General features: G+C 38.3%; 1 protein-coding gene across 3 annotated transcripts in view; it reads right to left on the bottom strand.

Moving 5' to 3' along the window:
- ZNF385D (zinc finger protein 385D) overlaps positions 1-21,758 on the bottom strand; it is a 941,851-nt gene that overhangs the window by 91,067 nt on the left and 829,026 nt on the right. For all 3 annotated transcript variants that reach the window (XM_060149107.1, XM_060149108.1, XM_060149109.1), the window contains one exon: positions 4,569-4,731. In XM_060149107.1, coding sequence (XP_060005090.1) covers positions 4,569-4,731 — 163 coding nt within the window. The remainder of the gene's footprint in view (positions 1-4,568; positions 4,732-21,758) is intronic.

Here is a 21,758-nt window from a genome sequence, read left to right as displayed (position 1 = left end):
TATAATTTATATTATAAAATATAAATTATATTTTATTAATTAATTAATTAATTTATTTATTTATATAAAATATAAATTATATTTTATTATTTTATTTAAATAATATAAAATATTATTTATAAAAATAATTTATAAAAATAATTTATAAAAATAAATAAATAAAATTTAAAATTTTTATAATTTATAAAAATAAATAAATAAAAATAAATAAATAAATAAATAAAATGTATTAAAAAAAAAAGAAATCAGGTCAGATTTTAGGAGAAGAACAAGGCTGGAGATGTGGAATGCTGAGACTCCATGGAAGCCATGGTGGGATGTGATGCTTTATTGCTCACTAATATCTGTCCCCTTCCCTGAAGATTATTCTTCCCCGCCTTTTATAATCAGGCTTGATCATGTGACTCGCCAAGGAAAGTGAGAGGAAAGTTAAGTCACTTGCATTAAAAAGCTTTAAAAGCCTATTGATTCACACCCTTCTTTTTTCCTCTTCCATAGAACTGGTAATGCCCGGCTAGTGATTGCTTCACTAGCCTGGCCCTAGAGTTAAATTAACAAAGGAAAAAAAAAACAAAAAACAAAAACCCATAGCTGCTCTGTAGGGTGTGAGAGAAATAATTAGTGGTTGTAAAAGCCACCAGGAGTTGACAGTTGTTTGTTACTGCAGATTCACCTAGCCGAACCTAATGGATAGGTCATAGGAATGAATACAATTGTCCTCAAAGGGAAAGTAAAGAAAGACCAGAGGATGACTTCGCACAAGACTTAATCCAACAACTGCGAATGTGTCATTTCACAGGAAAAAAAAAATCAATTGAGCTATATTTGCCAAGTTATGTTAAGCATAATTTCTTAAGTTTTGTCATTACTTTTTCTGTATAGAAAACTTGCATTAAAAGAAAAACGTGGGGAGGGATAAATTAGGAGTTTGGGATTCACAGATAGGACTATATACTACTGTACATAAAATAGATAAACGACAGGACCTACTGTGTAGCACAGGGAACTATATTCAGTATCTTGTAATAACCTATAATGGAAAAGAATCCAAAAATAATATATATATATGTATGTATATATGTATATGTGTGTATATATATAAACCAAATCACTTTGCTGTGCACCAAAACTAACACAACATTGTAAAGCAACTATACTTCAATTAAAAACAAAACCTCGCTAAGTCAGACAAAGTTATTCTGGTCACCTTTGGAAATGTTTGCTCCATGAAATATTCTGTGAATGAATAGCAATCACCCTCCCGTACCAACAATTTTGAGTGTTTGAAATATTTTTTAAAATATTACTTTTGCCTGTAAATTTTTCTTTGTGTAAATTCACCAAACACTCCTCATTAGATTGTAAGAACTAAAATTATGTATTAACGTTAGGGAGTGTCTTCTTGCCTAGCAGTAGGGGAACGAGGCTATCTGGGAGCGGCTGGTGGTGGATCACTGAATTGCTCACCACTGCAGCCTGCAGACTGGTAGAAGGAGGGGAAAAGAATCCCAAGATCACGAAGTTAGCGACTGAGACCTCAGCCCTCATGTAAGCCCAAATATGTAGACATATTTATTAGCCTAAGGCAGCAATTTAAGCCCATAATACATGATTTAGGAATTTAGAAGGAATTGTTTGTCTACATTCTCTTTTTGTAAGTAGATTTGGAATGAGAATTTGGTTTTTATGAGTATTCTATTTCTTGTGTTTTAAAGAATCCCAGGAAAACCTCCTAAGCAATTTTTAAATTCAAGTCTATATCACTTCTTGCTTTCTTTTTTTTTTTTTTTTACTATTGTTGCCCAACCTTCTCTTAAGATTCTTGTCTATCACATCACTGTATACTTAAGCATTTTAAAAAGCAATTGGCCTACATACATATTAAATTCTTGTTAGGAACAATTTGGTAAACTTACTGAAAGTGGTTTAATGTCTCTATACCTTTTATGCATGGATAAGTCCACAAACCCCAAAACAACTTTTTACATTAAGTAGAAAGGTTACAATTTTTTATTATTAAAAAATATGTGGTCTTTGATTTCAGAGTCTTCTCTCTTTCCCCTTCTGCCTCCGAGTATTTAACCGTTGTAAGAAACTAGCTCAGAGACCCATCCTGTTTTCAGAGCTGTGCTCCTTCCCAATCAGTATGAGGACACAGGCAGTAATAAAAAGGACAGGTAATAGCTTTAAGAAAACTCCCATTTATCAGCATAGGTGCCTCGGATTCATACTGCAATACGAATGGGCTAAGAGCCTATGAAATTCCAGGAGCTTTCTTGGGCTACTTCTCATAGGTAGTTTTGCAGAAATCCCAGATAAGGATTGAGTTTGGCTTAAAACACCTAGTGAGTGTGCTGGACTCGCTAGTCTTTCAACCTGTATGACCTGTTTCTTTGTGGGTAGAGGTCCCCTTGGATCAGGAAGCCAACCCCTTCCAGATGCCCATCACTTCCTTACTTTGGCTTTAAGATATTTGTACTAACTTTGCAGATTTTATTATCCCTCTGTCCTTCTGGAATTTTCTCTAGCTCCAGCTAGAAAGGGCACTTCACCATTTCAACACCATTCCAAGCACTAGGTGAATCTGGCATCCTCACTAGGATTCAGTCTATCTTATATAGGCTCTGTCCCACAACCCAGTCCAAACTAGTTTCCATTCATCCTCCAAGAGGACAGAGCCTTTCCACTCTAGTCTCTCAGGTGAGGGATGGAGGTATGTATTCATAACTCATTTATGTAATGGAGATGACACACAAGGGAGCACTTCTTAAGCCCAGTCAGCAGCTCTACCCACCATGTACATATATATATTTTTAAATGCCATGCATCTCAATGTAACAGGGATTTTTTGCATTTTAAAGAGAAATCAAGGTAATCCAAACAGCCATTACTGATAAAAATGTCTAGGAGTAGAAGAGTCTGGCAACGAGCAAAAACTTTACATCAAACTCATCTCTTTATATCAAAACTTTTACATCAAATTTACATCTTTATTCTTCCTACCTACTGTCTTTTTGCAAATGAAATATATGTCTCTATGGCGAGTATGGCTTTAGGGATCCCATCCCAGATGCCAATATCTGGGAGCAGAAATTACACTCACCTGCTCCAAGACTGCTCATTTCCCCTACAGCCCCCCACATAGGGCGGTGACTTTTCAATTAATGGAGAAAAGAATAATGTGTTCCCTACAAGGTTTTACATCTAAATTAATAAGACGGTATAATTCAGCTCTTGCTCTGAATACCAAAGAAATGAACATGACAAGTTTTTTTTTTTCTTCTTCCCCCTTTATATGTTGTGACACAAAACCGGATGAATCAGAGAATCAAAGGGATGAAAGAAAATGCAGCCAACAGACATTGTACTCAGCACCTACCCCGCGTCAGACAGGTGCTGGGATACAAAGATGACGAGAGGTCACTCAGCCTCAGAGAGTATACAGGTTACTCAGGAAGGAGGCATGATGCATGCGCCAATAATATTCAGATGAAGTACATAAAGTGTGTTGTGGGAACTCACAGAGGACACTGTCGTCCCTTACAGATTCACACAGGAGCAAGCATCTCTCCAGATCCTTTGAGGACCATGTATTATATGTCCCATGGGTGTACCGCGTGTAATAACGTTGCTTTAATCTGTTGCATTGGTTCACTGTTGACTTTATATTTTCATCAGCCAGGGCCAGAAGATCTCTTCTAGGTAAGACATGCCCGTCAATGACAATATAAATGCTTCCTGATCACTGCTATTTGTAGGGGCTGGAAAGCCACTGGCGCATACCAGCCCTCGTATTCTTAGAAAGTGATTCATTAAATGGATGTGTGTACATCCATGAATCACACGGGATCTCTTTTTATGTAAGTTTCGAGGACCAGTGGTCTTATATTTTTAAATGCCAGCTTATGGAAACCCCACTGGCTTCCCCTGCCGTGAATACACTGGTTGCTTGAGGAGCTATCCCAAGGCACCATTCAGAGGCCGTCATTTCACTGTGAAGACTGTTAAAAAGAATAATTGGTATCAATAACACTTACCTGTGTACGCAGAGGGAAGGTTACCCAGTCATAACAAGCCCAGATTCACACAGCCACTACTTAAAACAATGCAATGTTTGGGATTTATGAGAATAAACCCTGTCAGGAATAATGCCCTTATGGGGGCCTTCTTGATTCATTGGCATATTCTGCTGTGTACTCACAGTTCAATCAAATCTGCCATGCGGTTATAGGCTAACGTGCTTGCATACAAGATGCAAACGATACACACCGGAAAGGTTCACTTCTCAAAAAGAGGTATGGCTTTAGATGCCCTTCTGACTCTTGTGTTCCTCTAACACAGCCATAGGACTGTTTCCAATGCAAAATCTGCAACATTGCTAGTGATTATCGACATCGCTCAAGGGTACTGGAAAAATGAGGGGGGAGCATTACCATTACATAGAAAGATGGATCAAGCATGAATCAAGATGGAAGGAACACCAGCAACAGATACACTCAGGCAAGGGAAGGAGCCCCCGAACAACAAGGATGAGGACGACAGTAACACAACAAAGAGCATCGCTTAACCTGTTTTGTCAGAGCTGGTATTGATGGTATTGGTAGTGATGGAGGTGAAGGTAGTCTTTGCGCTGTCCTTGGCAGTTACAGATTTCTGCTTATTTTTCATGGCTTCCAGTGCTTTGAGCTTCTTGGCATGTTTCGTGCCTTTGTAGTGGGCCGCAGCCTGGCTCTACAAAGGAGAACAAAATGAACCATGCAATCAGGCTCATTTCTAAACTGGCATTCTCTGTATTACTGCAAATACAGACTCCCTTTCAATAATAGGTACCATTCACGCGAATTCTGGCTGTGGTCAAACGGTGGGGTTCTATTTAGAATGATGCTACGAAGCAACGGGAATCAAGCTCTAAAACCTCTGGATGGAAGGAAGAAATATGCTATTGCTTCTCTTCAGAGAAATGTAGATGAACACTAACATAGCAACAACATTTTCTTTGTGGAGTGGGAGATAAAAGAATTTACAACTGTATTGCCTTTGTTCTGTCACAGAAGATGCTGGGCTCCCAGAGATTAACAAGGGCCCTAGAAAGAGTAGCTCTCACCTTCTTGGCTCCAGAAATATGTTTCTCCTGCTACAATGTGTCTTATTAATACAGGACCCAACAGGTGTCTACCGGGAAAAATTCACCGATAACAAGGGAAATAGGCACCCTGGAGGCTGAGATGGGAGCGTGAGAGTTCAAAATCAAATGCACTGCTGAAGTCCAAATGGAGTATATGGAAGCTGGGCAATTTTATGATTCTTTCTTTCTCTTTGCTTCCCACAGAGGGTAGTCTGAGTTCAAGGTATTCTTTCAACACGTGTGTCCTTTGTGCCCTGGTCCATTGCCAGGAGGATCCAGTGTGTTTTGAGCACTTCATGTGGCCGATGCAATACTTTTGCCTTTGCTTTCTGAGATTTCTATAAATAGTAATATATATATTCCCAAGTTTCTATTTTCTTAACCTTATCTTTTGGTATTGGAGAGATAATGAGATAGAAAATCATCTTAAAAAATATATATTTATTAATGTTAATTTATTGGTGGTGACGGCGAAGCCTTTGTAGTTTAGGGTGAGGTAGAAGTGGGCAGGGAGATTCTTAGATTAGAAGGTTTTCCAGCTCAAAACCTTTAAAACTATGACCTCACAAGGAAGAAATCTCAGTGGAGGACTAATTCTGTATAGTATCTATGCATCACTTCCCATGACTTATTTAAACTCAATGTTCCATTTTGCCAGAAAAATGCACATTGGTCTCTTCATCACAGCAACTGTGGTAGGTAGGGTGTTGCAGTATATCTTTTTATAAGTAGATAACTATATAATCCACACCTTCATTTGCATCATTCTGACAAGTATCCTCAAAGGACTAGGTACCTTTATTGAAAGAACACTGGACAAGGAAATTGTATATTAGAAACAGTTTGAACAGAGAGGACACCCATGCATCAGTTTTCCAACAACACATAACATCAAAAGACATAGTGTGAGTCAAAATATGAAGTTAAGACTTACTATAGTTAATTGAGGAACCAGTGATAGATTGGATTGGTTTGATTCTACATGGAAAATGCTATTTTGATGGACAGAGTGGTGTCCCTTTTTTCTCCTTCCTGATTTACTTCCAATAATTCAAATCCTTTGGGTATATCTTTTGAGGGCATGATACTGTATTCAATTAATTCCACAATATATAGTCGGTCATCTTCTCTAGACAGCTGATGATGTACTTTCCCTTAAAGCAAGGCTCATCTCCTACTCCTGGTATAGAAGTGAACGCTTTATATATAACGCATATTAAAATATAAGGTTGAGATAAACAGTGCTATCCCCACATATATCTTCAAAATATACATTTTGTACACATACTTTCATTCTAATGTTCCTGGCAAATCTATATTCTCGGTGGTATTTCAAATCAGATATGACTTTGTTTTAATACACCATAGGACCAGGTGAATGTCACTATTTTAGATATTAAGAAAGTTACTCCAAAAGAATCCTGACACTTAAGAGTGTACTTATATCCCGCGCCCCCCGGCTGAAAAAAAAAAAAAACGCTCTGCACAGATACAGCTAAGCCAATGCTTCCTACAAGTGAAATGGCTCAGGGAGTTGTGGGGAAAAGAGAGTGATCAAATTACCAATAGTTGGTAGGCTCCCAGTTGAGACCCCTGATATATTAAAAAGCAAAACAAAAGAAGACAATATGCACACTCGTTAATTGAATAATAGTCCCAAAGCACCCTGATAATAATTAAAATATCTGCTATTAAAAAAAAAAGCAAGTGAGCCTCCCACAAATCTGAAAAGAAAAAGTTGAATGGTATGAAGGTCCAAAATGCTATGGAGAGACCTGTAGAATTTCGGGGGAAATGTTGGATATAGTGGAGGCGGATCGGGGTAGCCTCAATGTGATTGTGGTGGTGTAGGGTGTGTGTGTGCTAGGGGTAGAAGTCGATATACAAGTTGGAAACAGAATGCAGACAGATAACCCTTCTGGATACTGTAAATTTTCTTTGTCATTGATCTTTATGTTTGTATAATTTATGGGACTGCTCTTGGGTTCTACTGGTATTAATTTTAATATCTAGGCACACTGCCCCCTGAACTCTACTTTTTTTGTATTCTTTTCCACTATGGTTTATCATAGGTTGTTGAATATACTGCCCTGTGCTATACAGTAGGACCTTGTTGTGTATCCATTCTCTCTATAATAGTTTGCATCTGCTAACCCCAAACTCCCAATCCTTCCTTCCCCCATACCTCTTCCCCTTCAGCAACCACCAGTCTGTTCTCTATGTCTGTGAGTCTGTTTCTGTTATAGGTAAGTTAATGTGTGTCATATTTTAGATTCCACATATAAGTGATATCGTATGGTATTTGTCTTTCTCTGTCTGACTTCACTTAGTATGAGAATCTCTAGTTGCATCCACGTTGCCGCAAGCCCCCTCGATACAGGTGTGTTGCATAAAGGCGTGTTCCTTGTGTAAATGAAGAAAGCCCAGACAGCGCTCCTTACCCTGTTAGCCCACTTCACTGGGCTGGATAGATTTTTCAACCACAGCTAACCTTTCTGTGACTGTAGACAAAGCTGCAGCCTAAGAAGGAATCGTGCTGAGAGATTTTTCAAACAGCAGTAGTTGGACAGGGATGTGTCTTTGGGCCTCATCTGCTTTGCCTCTGGGCAGAGAGGTGCTGGGTGTATGTAGCATGCCATTTTCCCTCCAAGGTTGTCTCCTATTATTTCTTAGCCAGTCTCTGAGTCAAGTCATCCTCAGAAACCTGGGAACCATCGAACACAAACAGACTATTATTTTTCACAGGAATGATTTCAAAGTTAAGTATATTACTTCATCACAGCACATGTCAGAATTCTGTATTTTAAAACTCAAAGAGAATTAGGTGATCAAAGTACACAGAGAACAAGAAAACACTGCTTTCAACAAGTTCCTTTCCGATCATAAATGGAATATTCGGGTAGAGTGTAAAAATCACTATCGCCGACCTTGAACTAGCACGTGACACCATGAAATCTAACAAGTGTCATCCCAGAGGCAAGCGGTGACATTCAAGATATGCACACACATTCCTGCGGAATAGCGATGCCACTTTAAATGTCAGCACCAATCCTAGCCTTCAGTAGCCAGTCAGACTTTTCAATCTTCAAAATTTGTCTTCAGTGTTTCAAAAAGGCTTCAGGTTTAAATGCAACTGAAGTTCCAAAGTAGATAAAAATAACCGTGAAATGGCGAACACTTGGAAGAGTTTCATCATTTTGAAACACATGCACACATATACACACATCTATTTTGCTTATCTATGAGGCTTTGTTATAAAGCACTATTATTCTGTGAAACTCACTGCAAAATTAATGTTCATGCATCCTTTTATTCCCTTAGCTCCAATACCTTGTACAATTTTAATCTGCATGTCTTTGGCATAAAGTCTCGTGATATGCTTTTGAAGAACTAGGAAGTTTACTGTAAGCATACATATATGGCAATGATAACCAATTCATTTTCATGAGCACGTGATTTCAAAAAGAACAAGGTGGTCTTTGTTAGTTTCTGATGTCATTTCATTTTATCACATTCAATTTTTATTAAAATAAAATGAACATTATCCTATTAAAGTGTAACATCAGAAAAATAAAGAGTGGTTATGAAAGAAGTTACCATCCTCTTTGGGGAGACAAAAGATAATACTTGAACAGAGGAATTCTTTATTTTTTAAGAAAATTATCTGATTTCAAAACTTTAACTTAGATTGTTGTTTTGGATATATAAAAAAATGAAATGATAAAAAGCTATAGTATCCTAAACTCTAAAACACTTACTTTAGATTTTTATTTTGAAAACTATTGAAAAACTACTCCTGGAAAAAAGTTTAAAATTTGTATTTATCTCTGTACAGTTTTTTTTGTTTTGTTTTGTTTTTTGTTTTTTTGCGGTACGCGGGCCTCTCACTGTTGTGGCCTCTTCCGTTGCGGAGCACAGGCTCCGGACGCGCAGGCTCAGTGGCCATGGCGCGCAGGCTCAGTGGCCATGTCTCACAGGCCCAGCCGATCCGCGACATGTGGGATCCTCCCGGACTGGGGCACGAACCCGTGTCCCCTGCATCGGCAGGCGGACTGTCAACCACTGCGCCACCAGGGAAGCCCTGTACAGTTGTTTTTATGTTGCATACACTCACTCAAATCTAATATTGAGGCCATCTGCATAGGTTCAGCCATGTGGATTAAGACCAGTATGCATTCTAACTGTTCAGTGGCTTGTTAAATATTTTGAATATCACTTTTGTATATATCAATAGAAAGTTTCTAATAATTCTATCTTAATTTATTATCAACTCTCAGTTTCATTTAATACTCATATAAAGCATTAGTTCTTAAAATGTGGTCCCCAGATGAGTAGCAGCAGTGGCAGCTGGGAGCTTGTTAGAAATGCAGGGAATTGTACCCAACATCTTATAATAACCTATAATGGAATATAATCTGGAAAAAAGAATGAATCACTATGCTGTACATGTGAAACTAACATAATACTGTAAATCCATTATACTTCAATTAAAAAAGCAATAAGATGATATTCAGTGAACTTGAAAAAAAAAAAAGGAATGCAAATTCTCAACTTCTTTCCCAGACCCACTGAATCAGAAACTATGGCTATGAAGCTCAGCAATCCGTGTTTTACAACCTTTCCAGGTGCTCCTGACTCATAGTAAAGTTTTAGAACCACTCATCCTAAATATTAGTACATTTTCTCCAAAGATGGCCCCTTCTTGTATAAGTGGCCAATGTCTAGGTTTTAAAAGATCAATATATAGTCATTTGAAGATTGAACCTTTCCATATGTCTAACTGTGAGTAATGTGTATTACTCAAGAAAAATAATCAAAAGTTTCTTTCCTTAAAAACAAGCCGTAAAAAGAAGTAAAAAATAACTCAGATAACATAGGGAATTGGGGAAATTCTATACAAGAGGGATGAATTCAAAATAGTAGATCAATCTTGGAAATCTTGTAACTCTCAAACCCCATATAAGTGCTTTCCAAGCCTTTGTGATTCTCTCTGTACATTTTACCTTTTCTCTCCACGCTAATTATTGTTGCAGCATGACCTCTGACCCCATTGTTTGTATCTCTATGTTGAATGCTTTGCTGTGATCCATTTGTGTGGGGGGTGGGGGGGTGGGCTGGGGGAATCGCTAGTTCTGTATAAAAATAAGCAAAAGCACGGCCCTGTGTCATGTCTCTTAAAACCTCACTATAACAAGCATCTAACTCACTATTATATTTGCATTAACTGATTCAGTGTTAGCCATGGCTAAGTTCTTTCCTTATGTACTTAAGGCTGTTTTAATTGAAGGAAACTCCTAGCCAGCAGGCAAATAAAAACCACCCTAGTAAGCCAAGAGACTGCCTTCCCTGTTACTCCACTTAACAAAATATTTGAAGAAGAAATTTCAAGATAGAATAGTTTATGGTTATACATTTTCCTTACTGATGTGAAGACATGTACTTTTCAAATTCTCTTACTCAATGGGGAAAACGACATGAGAAAGATATTTTTATTCCTTAATTACATGTCCCAGAAAGAATATTTAACAACTTATTTTAATCTGTGATTGTGCAGCTAACATTTAGGTAGATGACTACAATATGAATAAAAGTGAAAATTCACTTGCATTGAGTCCCAAAGTGAAAAACATGATTCAATTAAGAGTGTTCTCTCTGAGCTCAAATGATTGATGGTTGCTTTAAATGTGTTCCTCTCTTCTGTACTCTTCAATACAGAAATGAACAGTACCTGCCTCAGGAATAGAAAAATAGAAAAAAAAAAAAGATAATACCACAAGAGTAGGGTCATTTTTATACACTACCAGTAGTCACTGAAAAAACAAATTCTAAATAAACATAGAGAAAAAGAAGAGAGGCATGTCACAATTTCTCAGATATATTAGGTAACTAACTTTTATAAGCAATAAAAATACCTTGTCACTAAGTGGCTGTGAAAACATCTTGATGGACTCACTTATCTTTTTCAAAGCTTCTCAACTCATCTAGAAACTTCATGATTTTTAAATATTAAGTACTTAATGTTTTCAAGTATCTAATGTGGATGATACAAATAGCACTTATTTGAGTAAGAGAGGCTAATTTGAGAGTTTTTGCCTGGCTCCTGTTGTGAAACCACCATTCTTGTATGTCTGGGGTACAAACAGCTGACCCCGTGACCTCTAATGGTGGGGTCCTGATTGGGAGACACCGGCTGACAGTGGGCTTTGGAAGCCGGTGCTCATGATCTGATACCGACCAGGGTTCTTGGCCTTCTCCGATCAATAGAAATTGATAAGAGGACGGACAAGAAATTCAGGCAAGGCTTAACAGGTTCCCTTGCTCACTGCCCTAGCGGGGGCGAGCTGGTTCCTTATATGGGGTGAGGGGAGGGGTGTGGCCAGGGCTCAGGCTGGAGGTGTGGCTTAGGTGGTCTGCCCGCCCCCTTTGGTGGTGCTGAGTGCAGGGGGCATGCGCAATGCCCTGCTTTTGCTCCTGACACCCTGGTTTTGCTCCCGATTCCTGAGAATTGGGTTTTTGGTCTTTTTGTATCTTGTGGTCCATAATTTGCCCCAACTGTGCATGCGCGCAGCTATTTATAGTCCTTTATAATTTCTTTGTATTTTCTTGCTGGAGGAGACATTTGTCCAGGTGCAAGCACTGCAGCAAAGGGGCCCAGGTCCCAGCCTGTCTCAGATCTAATTGAGCCAAAAGGAACATTTGGTTCTGGTGAAGTTTGCTCAGTCTTTTGGGGATCTTTTTGTAAATGAGAGACCGCAAATGAGTTTTAACTCTACTGATATAATCGCAATAATTTCTTGTAAGAAACTGAGAGAAATCAGAAAAACCACTGTGTCTAACTACTCAACCAGCGTACAATAGCCCTTCACCATGTCCACAGCTGAACACTCCCCTCAGTGCGTGACTGTCACCTACCCTTGGAAAGCGTGGGGGGAATTAGACATGTTGAATCTAATCATGTCCGAGGGTCAAGCTGTCAAAGGTGTTGGTATCAGATGCAGAGAAAAACTTTATTTCCGGGTGTGACCTGCATGCTTCCCCTAAATCATCCCAATCTCCTCCCCCAAGAAACCTACCCACCCATCACCCCAGTCATGATGTCTGCTCTCTAACAAGAATAACTGCCTCCAGTGTAGATAAATGAGGGAAAGCCCTCCCTTTTATTCTCTTAAGGAAAATACCGCAAGAAGAAATCATTTTCAAAGCCTTCTCCCTCTGCCTGGAGCACCTTCACTTGCCTGACAGATACCTGTTCATCACAGGTCACCAGCTCCATGTGGCCTTGGGTACAGGGAGTGACTCCTTATAGCACTGGCGTCACTGCCATACCTAGGGTTAAATGTCTGTTTCTTCTGATAGAGAGTAAGTTCCTCAACAGAGAGAGAAAGACATCATCATTTTGTCCCTGAGACCTAGCAGAGATCTCTAAATAGGTTTCTATTAAATGCACCTTGAATTAATTTCACATTTTGATTTTAAAATATAAATATGCATATGGTGTCTCAATGGATTCTGTATGTGAACAGGGTGCAACTTAATTCTCTGCCATTCTTTGGCACTTTGCATTATCTGTTGAACACACTTCGGGGCATATTTATAGCACTTAATGCTAGAAAAGCATCTGGCAGAAACACAAACTATTATTTTTTCTCAGAGAGAAGCTTACCATCAACTGTAAATTGTGCTATTTATGGGAGCTCTCTGCATAGGACGCAGCAAGGAATCATTTGGAGATTGTTTCACTTTCTAAAAATTTTGATGAATAACGTTTTTGGTTTTTTTTTTAAATCTGGGAATTGCCATGAATGTTTCCGGTGATGATTTTTCATTTTAAGATTTTTCTGTAAGTCCAAATTCTCTTAAATACACACAGAGAAATTTTCAGGATGTGGAGAATGCTATTTCTCTATTAACACTATGGTTAAAGTTTCCAAATGAAATATTTTCTCTGTATTGCTCTAAAACAATATACAGAAATTAACTATGACATGATTAACCCATTTTCCTCCCTACAAATCCACATAATAATCTATACCCTGCATTTGCTGAAAAAGAGCACCTTTCATTTGGGGAAAAATATTAAATTCCCTACTTCTCTGTAAATCAAGGAAGGCCTCCTCCCTCTAGTTTTATAGCATTTCTCATCTCTAATTCATGAGTCTGAGAATTGTCCTGATTGTTCTTTTGATGAATTTGTTTCAAAGATCCTTGCTGAAATATGTAATTGTAAATGAGATTTGTGGAGCCCACAAAATATATGGTATAGAGTTGAGCAGACGTTTTCTCAGTGTTTAGTACTATAGCATTTTTCTGAAGCACTTTGGGTGCACTGGGAAGAGATGGGATTGGGACCATAAAGAACCTCGAGAACCTCAACTCCGATGGGCATAGCACACCCATATTCCAGGTTTTTCACTGCTCATTCAGTCACAAAGGACTCACTGAACAGTGGCTAAACACTTCTGTAGTTATGGGGACAGTTGTAGTTATGGGGACAGAGTAGAGAATGAGGCACACTGATAAATTGGGCCACATTCATACATCTTCTCTATTAAAAATACCATAGGTTGAATTGGGTGATTGGGATTGACATATATACTGATGTGTATAAAATTGATGACTAATAAGAACCTGCAGTATAAACAAACAAACAAACAAACAAAAAACAACTAATACTAAACTTTCTTTGGGTTATTTGTATGGAAATATGTTAATATAAATGTTTCAGACATTACATGAAATTTCTAAAAATCTTGTATGTTCTGTTATAATGTTATGTCATAATTCTAGTTATTACTTTAAAATGTATATCTCAGAAATAACTAAATTTCCTTGTCAATTGCATTATTATGAACTTTCATCAAATCTTTAAGCGTGGTCATTTTTAAGTCTTTTGTCATTTACAGACAGTTCTGGGTGTACTCTGATGCTTTTGCAAAAATTTCCTATAAAAGGGTTTCATCTTCAAGGAATTCATGGAAAAGACTCTGACAAGTACAGGTTTCTGGTAACTGACTATACTGCTGAACTGAATGAATAAGCATTTTCAGAACTCTAATGGAAAACTGATGAATTCATAAAAGTGCTAACAAAAGATCAAGATGAAAGAAAAAATTAATTACATGGGAGTGAGTGAACTGATGAGGATGATTATAATTTTTGTGACTTTCTGTTTGAATAAAAAAGAAATCCCCCCCCCAAAAAATACCATAGGCAAACTCAAACGATGAGAAAAAAATACAAGCCATATTTGAAAGTCCTACTGCAAAGGGGTTAAGCTCTACGTTCCATGAAAAGTATCTAGAAAATTAGGAGGAAAAAAACAACAGCCATTAGAAAAACTGGCAAAGCCCCAACCCAATTCAATGAAATAAATTATGACAAACTACCTAAGGCTTCTTGGGACAGAATATGGGCTCAATAATGAGAATAAATGCTAATTTTTATCAAAAGAAAGGAAAACTAATGTTCCTTTGTATAAATCACTTTGGTGCCTAAGTTAGAGAACTCTTGAGATGGATGCAAATTGTGAAAAAATTGTATTTTTGTGGAAATTGTGGTTCCAGGAAAAAAGGAAAAGAAAATGCTTTTAATTAAGAGAAGCTCAACCAACCTGACCTGACCTCAGGACACCCTTTTGACCAAAGAGGTCTGAAGTGAGACATTTTACAGGCAAAACCCGGGGAAATCCACCCAGCTTCTCAAATAAGAGTTTCTTCCTGGACTTAGGAAAATATTTGGTGGACAGAAAAAAGCATTTGTTTTTGTTGCCATTGTTTTCAACTTTCATTTACCAAGGTTGCAGAAAGAAATGGCTTTGGCCTTGGATTAACTTTAGAAGAAGGCTGAGCAAGAAAGAGACAATGACTCCAGAAGACTGATTTATCTGGACATGTATAAAGGCCTGATTTCCTATTATGTCCAATTTCTTCCCATGGCATAAATAAAATTGTGTTTATGGGGCTTCCCTGGTGGCGCAGTGGTTGAGAGTCCGCCTGCCGATGCAGGGCACACGGGTTCGTGCCCCGGTCCGGGAAGATCCCACGTGCCGCGGAGCGGCTGGGCCCGTGAGCCATGGCCGCTGAGCCTGCGCATCCGGAGCCTGTGCTCCGCAACGGGAGAGGCCACAACAGTGAGAGGGCCGCGTACCGCAAAAAAAAAAAAAACTGTGTTTATGTTTCCCGATTGACCATGGTATAGATGAGTTGTATTAGCAAGAAAGAGTGCCAATCCCAACAGTTTAGGGTTTAGAGAAAACTTCCACAAACAGGTGCTGAGACTACAGTATCCCCCATGTTCATTCAGTAATTCTTGGGAGCATGCTGGCCAGAGGGTTTTTCCCCAGGGTGATGCTTGGAGGAAAAGATAAGTGATTCATAAATGCATTGAGGAGATCCTGCTGGTCCTTTACCCAGGGGATGTTAGTGTGTGGCTTTTATGGAATGCTTCTCTGGGCCATGTGGTGTGCTAAAGGCTATATATGAATATTCTCACTGATGCCTTACAAAGACCTACAAGGGAATTGCAGTTATCAAGGGCATCTTATACATGAGGAGACTGAGATCCTGAAACTTAGAGCAGCTCAACTGTGTAGGAAGGGCAAAAGCACTTGTACTCCAGAGACCACACTTATAACTCCTTAATCCCAATGGGAGTGGACAATGGAAAACAATCCTATTATGTGACTTCATTGTGGCTAACCTTGCATAGAACACAGGTAAGACTAAATAGATATTAAGCTCCATAATAAAAAAAAAGTTGTCAATTTCTGTGGTCATTAATTCATTTAATTTCACTCAGAGTTTATCGCAGGACCATGTTTTAGATACTGTTATTAGCATCATTCTATCTGAGGGTCTACCCTAGTTAGATTCTTTCAATACCAGGTCCAATAAATTAATGCTGATTTACTAAACAAAGTGTTTGATTATATCCCAAAATATGAAGCCTTCAGGCATCAGGGAGTATCTTTGAGCACAAGTCAGTTCTGGTACAGAGAGACCTGTAGGTACAGTTCAGGGTTATGTTTTTTTACTCTCTGTTCAAATGGAAGGCTGCTCAAAGGTCTTAAGAAATACAAGAACATACGGGCTTCCCTGGTGGCGCAGTGGTTGCGAGTCCGCCTGCTAATACAGGGGACGTGGGTTCGTGCCCCGGTCTGGGAGCGGCTGGGCCCGTGAGCCATGGCCGCTGAGCTTGCGCGTCCGGAGCCTGTGCTCCGCAACGGGAGAGGCCACAACAGTGAGAGGCCCGCGTACCGCAAAAAACAAAACATAAACATGCTTGCATTTTTACGAGATCACTAAGGAGCAGAAGGTTCTCTTATTATTGTTAGGGTTCATGAAGAGATGGCCACACCTAAGAACTGGATGATGATGGTGAAATTAGAGAGAAGAGTGCACACGTGTGATTAATATGTAAGTTGGAAACGTCAAGCATTCATGGTGAATTTTGAGGGGAGGTCGCAAAGATGCTCCGATGGCTTCTGCTTGTAAACGCGTGATTAGAGGTTCCATTTCCTAGAACTGCTGATATTCAAAGAGGCCCAGATGTCTGGGGGAAGAGCGTGGGCTGGTTTGGGATATGTTGAGTTTGAGGAGTCTTTAAAACATCTAAATAAAACATGAACTCTGCAGTTAGCTATATGGTCTGGAGATTAGACATGAAGTCTGGGCCGTAGCTAAATTGGGGAGTTATCAGCAACAGATGGTAACTGAAGCTGTTGGGAAATGCCATTTGAAAGGCAAATAAAAGATTTTTTCCTGTTTAACCACTGAAACACAATCCTTAATCAGCTGCAACATTTGAATGAATGAACTAAGCCTCCAACTGACAGTGTATGCAATAACAGATTTTCAAATTCTTCATTGAGCTAGAGTATACTTCATCACTCAGCTTTTTTTTTTTTAAAGTCTTTTCTGAAAGTGCTTAAAATCTTCAAGTTGCAGCATAGAGAGAATCATTCCCTTTTCATCCTCATGCCAAACTGAGTTAACTAGAAGGAAAGTGATAGAGACAGAGTAAAAGGAAAAAATAGGTGATTAAATCCCACTAAGGAATCATAAGTAAAGAAGAAAGTATGGGAGACCCCTGTAAGTTAATAGTCACTCAAGAAAGCAGGTTTGCTTAGCCACAAACCAAGCAGGCTTGCTTAGCAAAAAAAAACGTGCAACAGAAGCATGAGACATGCCCCCAAACAATAAAACAATGGTGGAAAGAGACCCACATCCTGCACAGTGTGGTAAGTTAATGATTCCTAGGACATACTCCTTTGCGTACACTAAAAATAAAATATAAGGAAAGGGTGACATTATAGTGAAACCCTGAGATGATTTACCATATTTTGGTATATGTGAGTACAGTATAGTATGTTTAGTATCTGCCTTCTTTCTTATTTCCATTTCTCCATGGCAGTCCTGGTTTGACCATGTAAGGACAAGAAAACTCCCCCACCTGACATGAAGAAGGAGCTGATGATGGAAGCGTGACATCTACCCAACAGTGAGGAAGAAGGTGGTCTTCTCCCCCTCCCCATTTTTCCTTTGATTATAAAACTGTAGCCCACCAAGTTCTCAGGGCAGCACCCTTTTGCCTGCCCACCTGTAAACCTCACAGCATCCTAGTTTAATACATCACTTCGCCTCTCACTGAATTCTTTCTGCACTGAGCCATAAAGAACCGGAGCTCCTCTGAGCCCCAGAAATGCATCTCTGAAGTTCCAGCAGGACACATTTCTCTCTGTTACATGAAGTATCATACCTCAGCATTTGGTCTCTCGAAACTAGATTTATAAAGAGAAAAGTTTTATCAGTAGAGCAGTAAAATGAGGATTGATAAAGTCTGACTACTGAAAGCTACAATGAGGCAGCCTCCAAACCTGGCAGAACCTGGTCCTTCTCTCTGAGTTAAAATTATAGTGGATGGAATTAGCCATTTACAGGAACCTTATTAAAGGGTAGGTCAAAAGCAAGGAGGCAGGATGGGAGTCCTAATCAAAGGCTGACTAAATGTAGAAGAAGACTGTGCTTAACGAATATTATTAACATATCTGAAGTGAGGCTACGTTAGTTGAATAGGTTTCATCCTGGCTTCTAGAAAAGGTGACTTTAAAGACCAACTTCATATAGATTTTTTTCTCTCTCTCCCTGATAAATATAGGGAAAAAGAAAACTAATCTTATTTTCAAATATGCCATCTGTCTCTATTATGATCAAAGGAGAAAGGGTCTGTTCTATAATCATTTTTATTTATTAAAATACAATAAAAATTTTAAAAATGTCTCAATAATTATAAATTTTATGCACTCTCTGGTTTCTACATGTGAAGAAACAAACTAACAGCTGCAACATAGTTAGATGACTAAAACCATTTTTTTTTTTTTTTTGGTACGCGGGCTTCTCACTGTTGTGGCCTCTCCTGTTGCGGAGCACAGGCTCCGGACGCGCAGGCCCAGCGGCCGTGGCTCACGGGCCCAGCCGCTCCGCGGCACGTGGGATCTTCCCGGACCGGGGCACGAACAGTGTCCCCTGCATCGGCAGGCGGAATCCCAACCACTGCGCCACCAGGGAAGCCCTAATTTTGAATTTTTAAACTGACTTTTAATTTCCATAGTTTGGGGCAGGAGGTCAAAACAGGAACTGCATTTGACATGTATTTTTCCCATAGTATTTGTGATTGGCACCAAAAAAAAGTAAAAAAGAAAGTTTTCTCTAAATAAGGGTAATTGAAATTTTGACTTGGCAAATATTGAGAAATTTCTAGGCCACTGGATTTTCTGTGGTATTATCTGAATCTCTAAATTATTTGAACTTCCAAGGTGAAAGTAAGTTAACAAAATTAATAAACTCTACATTTTCATGACAAGCTGGAACATTTTGGATCCAGTCCTAAATATAGAAGTTGTCTACGTGGTGCTTGGTAATATCACTGCTTCTACTGCTTAAACCAGCAAGTGATTTTCCGCCTTGGGCATATATTAACAATTTATTTTTTGCAGACAAATGCACAAATATGATTAGATTTTGCAAATTGCTCTTTATTCTGTTACTGGTAAGTAATTTTTATATTATTACAGTGTAAACAGATGCTATTTTCCACTACATATTCAGCTGTAATGAACTAATTTAATGTGTTAAAACAGCAAAAGAACTTCAAGAATGATTCAGTGATTCAAGCTGCATGGAAACCAAGAGAAAAATCAAGCATGGAGTTTGCAAAATTATTCCAAACTTCAGTTTTCCACAAGGAATGTTTGGAGCCCCTGTTCCTTGAGCTTGTTTATTCAAAGAAGTGTTTTCACCTTTGCAGAGTGAGTCCTGCAAACAAACTTCAAAGGGATGAGCTCCTCTGCTGACTGTGCTCCCATTTCCTAAAACTTGCACTATGAATGTGATGCCTTTGGGTTAAAGATTAGATTTATTGATGTGTTTATTTATCTGTTCATTTAAATATTTATGTATTCAACATGTTTATGCTGTGGGGTATTCCAATATATAGATAGGCACTGCCTAAGAGGAACAAGAAAAGGAAATGAAGAAGATGTGGCCATGGAAATAGGACAAAAACCTAAAGAATCTGGTATTGTGAAAGCCAAGAGAGATAAGAGCTTCTGGAAGGGAATGGTTATCACTATTGCCTGTTGCTGTCACATCAGGGAAAAGGAGAGAATAGAGGTGTCCATTGGATTTTGCAACACGCATATTGTTGGTGATTATGATATAGGACAGGATAATTTAATGCTTAATTAATTTAATGCTTAATTAATTAATGGATTTTGGAAAGGTCTGGAATAAATGATGGATCCGAATGCTTGGTCATGGAGTTGCCAATTCAGGTGGCCTTCAGACACAAACTTCAACCTCCTGACACTATCATTCTGAACTGGGCACTATTATCTTATTTAATTCTACTAATATATGTTTCCTTATTTTAAGTGGATATCTGGAAGCAGGCCTGCATTTCGATTCTATCGTTTGTAAACGTACAAAGATGAGTTAATAATTTAATAACATCAATGAGTTATCTTAAAATACTTTCACTTTTAAAAAAAATTCCATAGAGTAGAAAATCTGAAAATCTTAAATCTTTAATAAAGAGAAGGAGTAACGTAGAATAACCTATAAACAAATTATCTTGTATTACTACTTTCAGGCTTTCAGGAATCTTTTTCTGTCATAGAAGGTGCTCAATATCTATTTGCTGAATGATAATTACATATTATCATACGAAAAATGAGATCACACTCTTTACTGTTATATAACATACTTTATTCACTTAGTAATGTATCTTCAACATTTCTACGTTTGATCAAGATTTCGGGGTTCACATCCTCATGAGGACTTCTGCTCTGAGGAAGAGGTGATGTAGCTGGTACAGTAAGCAACAAGCTAGAAAAGTGAAAGCAAGGTTCCCGGATAGTCTCCTAACTTTATTCATACACCCAACATAAATCATTTCACCACCAGTATGAAATGTTCCCTATCCCTAAAATAGCTACCTTTTGCAATGGTACAAAAGGTTATAGTCAGGTTACCGAGCAAAATGATTTGTTAGTTACTGTGAAAGTATACTGTTAGATAAAGACTAAAAAAGAGTCTGATCTTAATTATCCTTAGGAATATTAACTTTAGGCTTTCCTCCACAGATTAATAGTTTACATTGGCTATCCTCTGGTATTCAATCTCCTCAGTGTCTGCAATGGCTATGGCTGGCTAAGTCACCAAAACCACGTGGAGTAAAGCTGGTGGCAACCAGCAATGCTCACTGCAGAGATCATTTAAAAGAAAAAGAAGCATCTAAGTTTTCTAAGTCTGTCTAGTTTAGGGTTTATTTGTTACAGTAGCTTAGAGTTAACATAAGTAATGCAAACCCTTTCCATCGATTTTCAGGCGAGGAGCAAAGAACACATAGGTGCTAAAAATGATAAAAATAGCTAGCAATATATTCTATGCTAATATATTCTAATATATCTATTCTAATAATATATTCTATGTATGCTAATATATTCTATGTATGATTGAAGGGACTTTATGTAAGGTTTGTGGTTTCCCTCAACATTAGATTTTACTGTATCTATTTCACAGATAAGGAAACTGAGGTACATAATATTTAAGTGACTTGCCCAAGGTCCATAAGGAGTAAACCTCAAAGGAAAGATGTGAAACCAGGTCTTTCTGTCTCCAAGGCTCACGATCCCTCCACAACACCAGACAGAATTTTTCAAATATTTTCTGCTAAATATGCATATTTTTCAAATATATTTCTGCTAAATATGCAGATATTTAGCAAAGCAAAAAAAATAGATCTAGGAAGAACAGAAAAGATAAAAAATAAAAAGTACCTAAGTGATAGAGAAGATTTCCCACTTTCTTCTATGATCCTCTATCTTTTAGCACAGAAACTAGACAGAATAATTTTTGTAATATTCTAGCCAGTTTCCAGGTCACAATGTCAGGGAGATTTATTCTTCTTTGGCCCGCAACCAGATGACACTTCTCTTATACTTAAGTGGCTATGTGTCTGAGTGACGAAGGATGAGTGGAAGTCATCTGCAGTATGTCCAGCTGGGTTTACTAAACTTCCCAGACACAGTTTTCCAGGCTCCTTCCCCTTCTGCCTGTTTGATTCAGTTGAGCAT

Source organism: Lagenorhynchus albirostris, chromosome 5 (assembly GCF_949774975.1).
Source record: "Lagenorhynchus albirostris chromosome 5, mLagAlb1.1, whole genome shotgun sequence".
Taxonomy (NCBI): domain Eukaryota; kingdom Metazoa; phylum Chordata; class Mammalia; order Artiodactyla; family Delphinidae; genus Lagenorhynchus; species Lagenorhynchus albirostris.
Note: the sequence above shows the minus strand (reverse complement) of the source record. Positions and strands in the feature narration are given on the sequence as shown.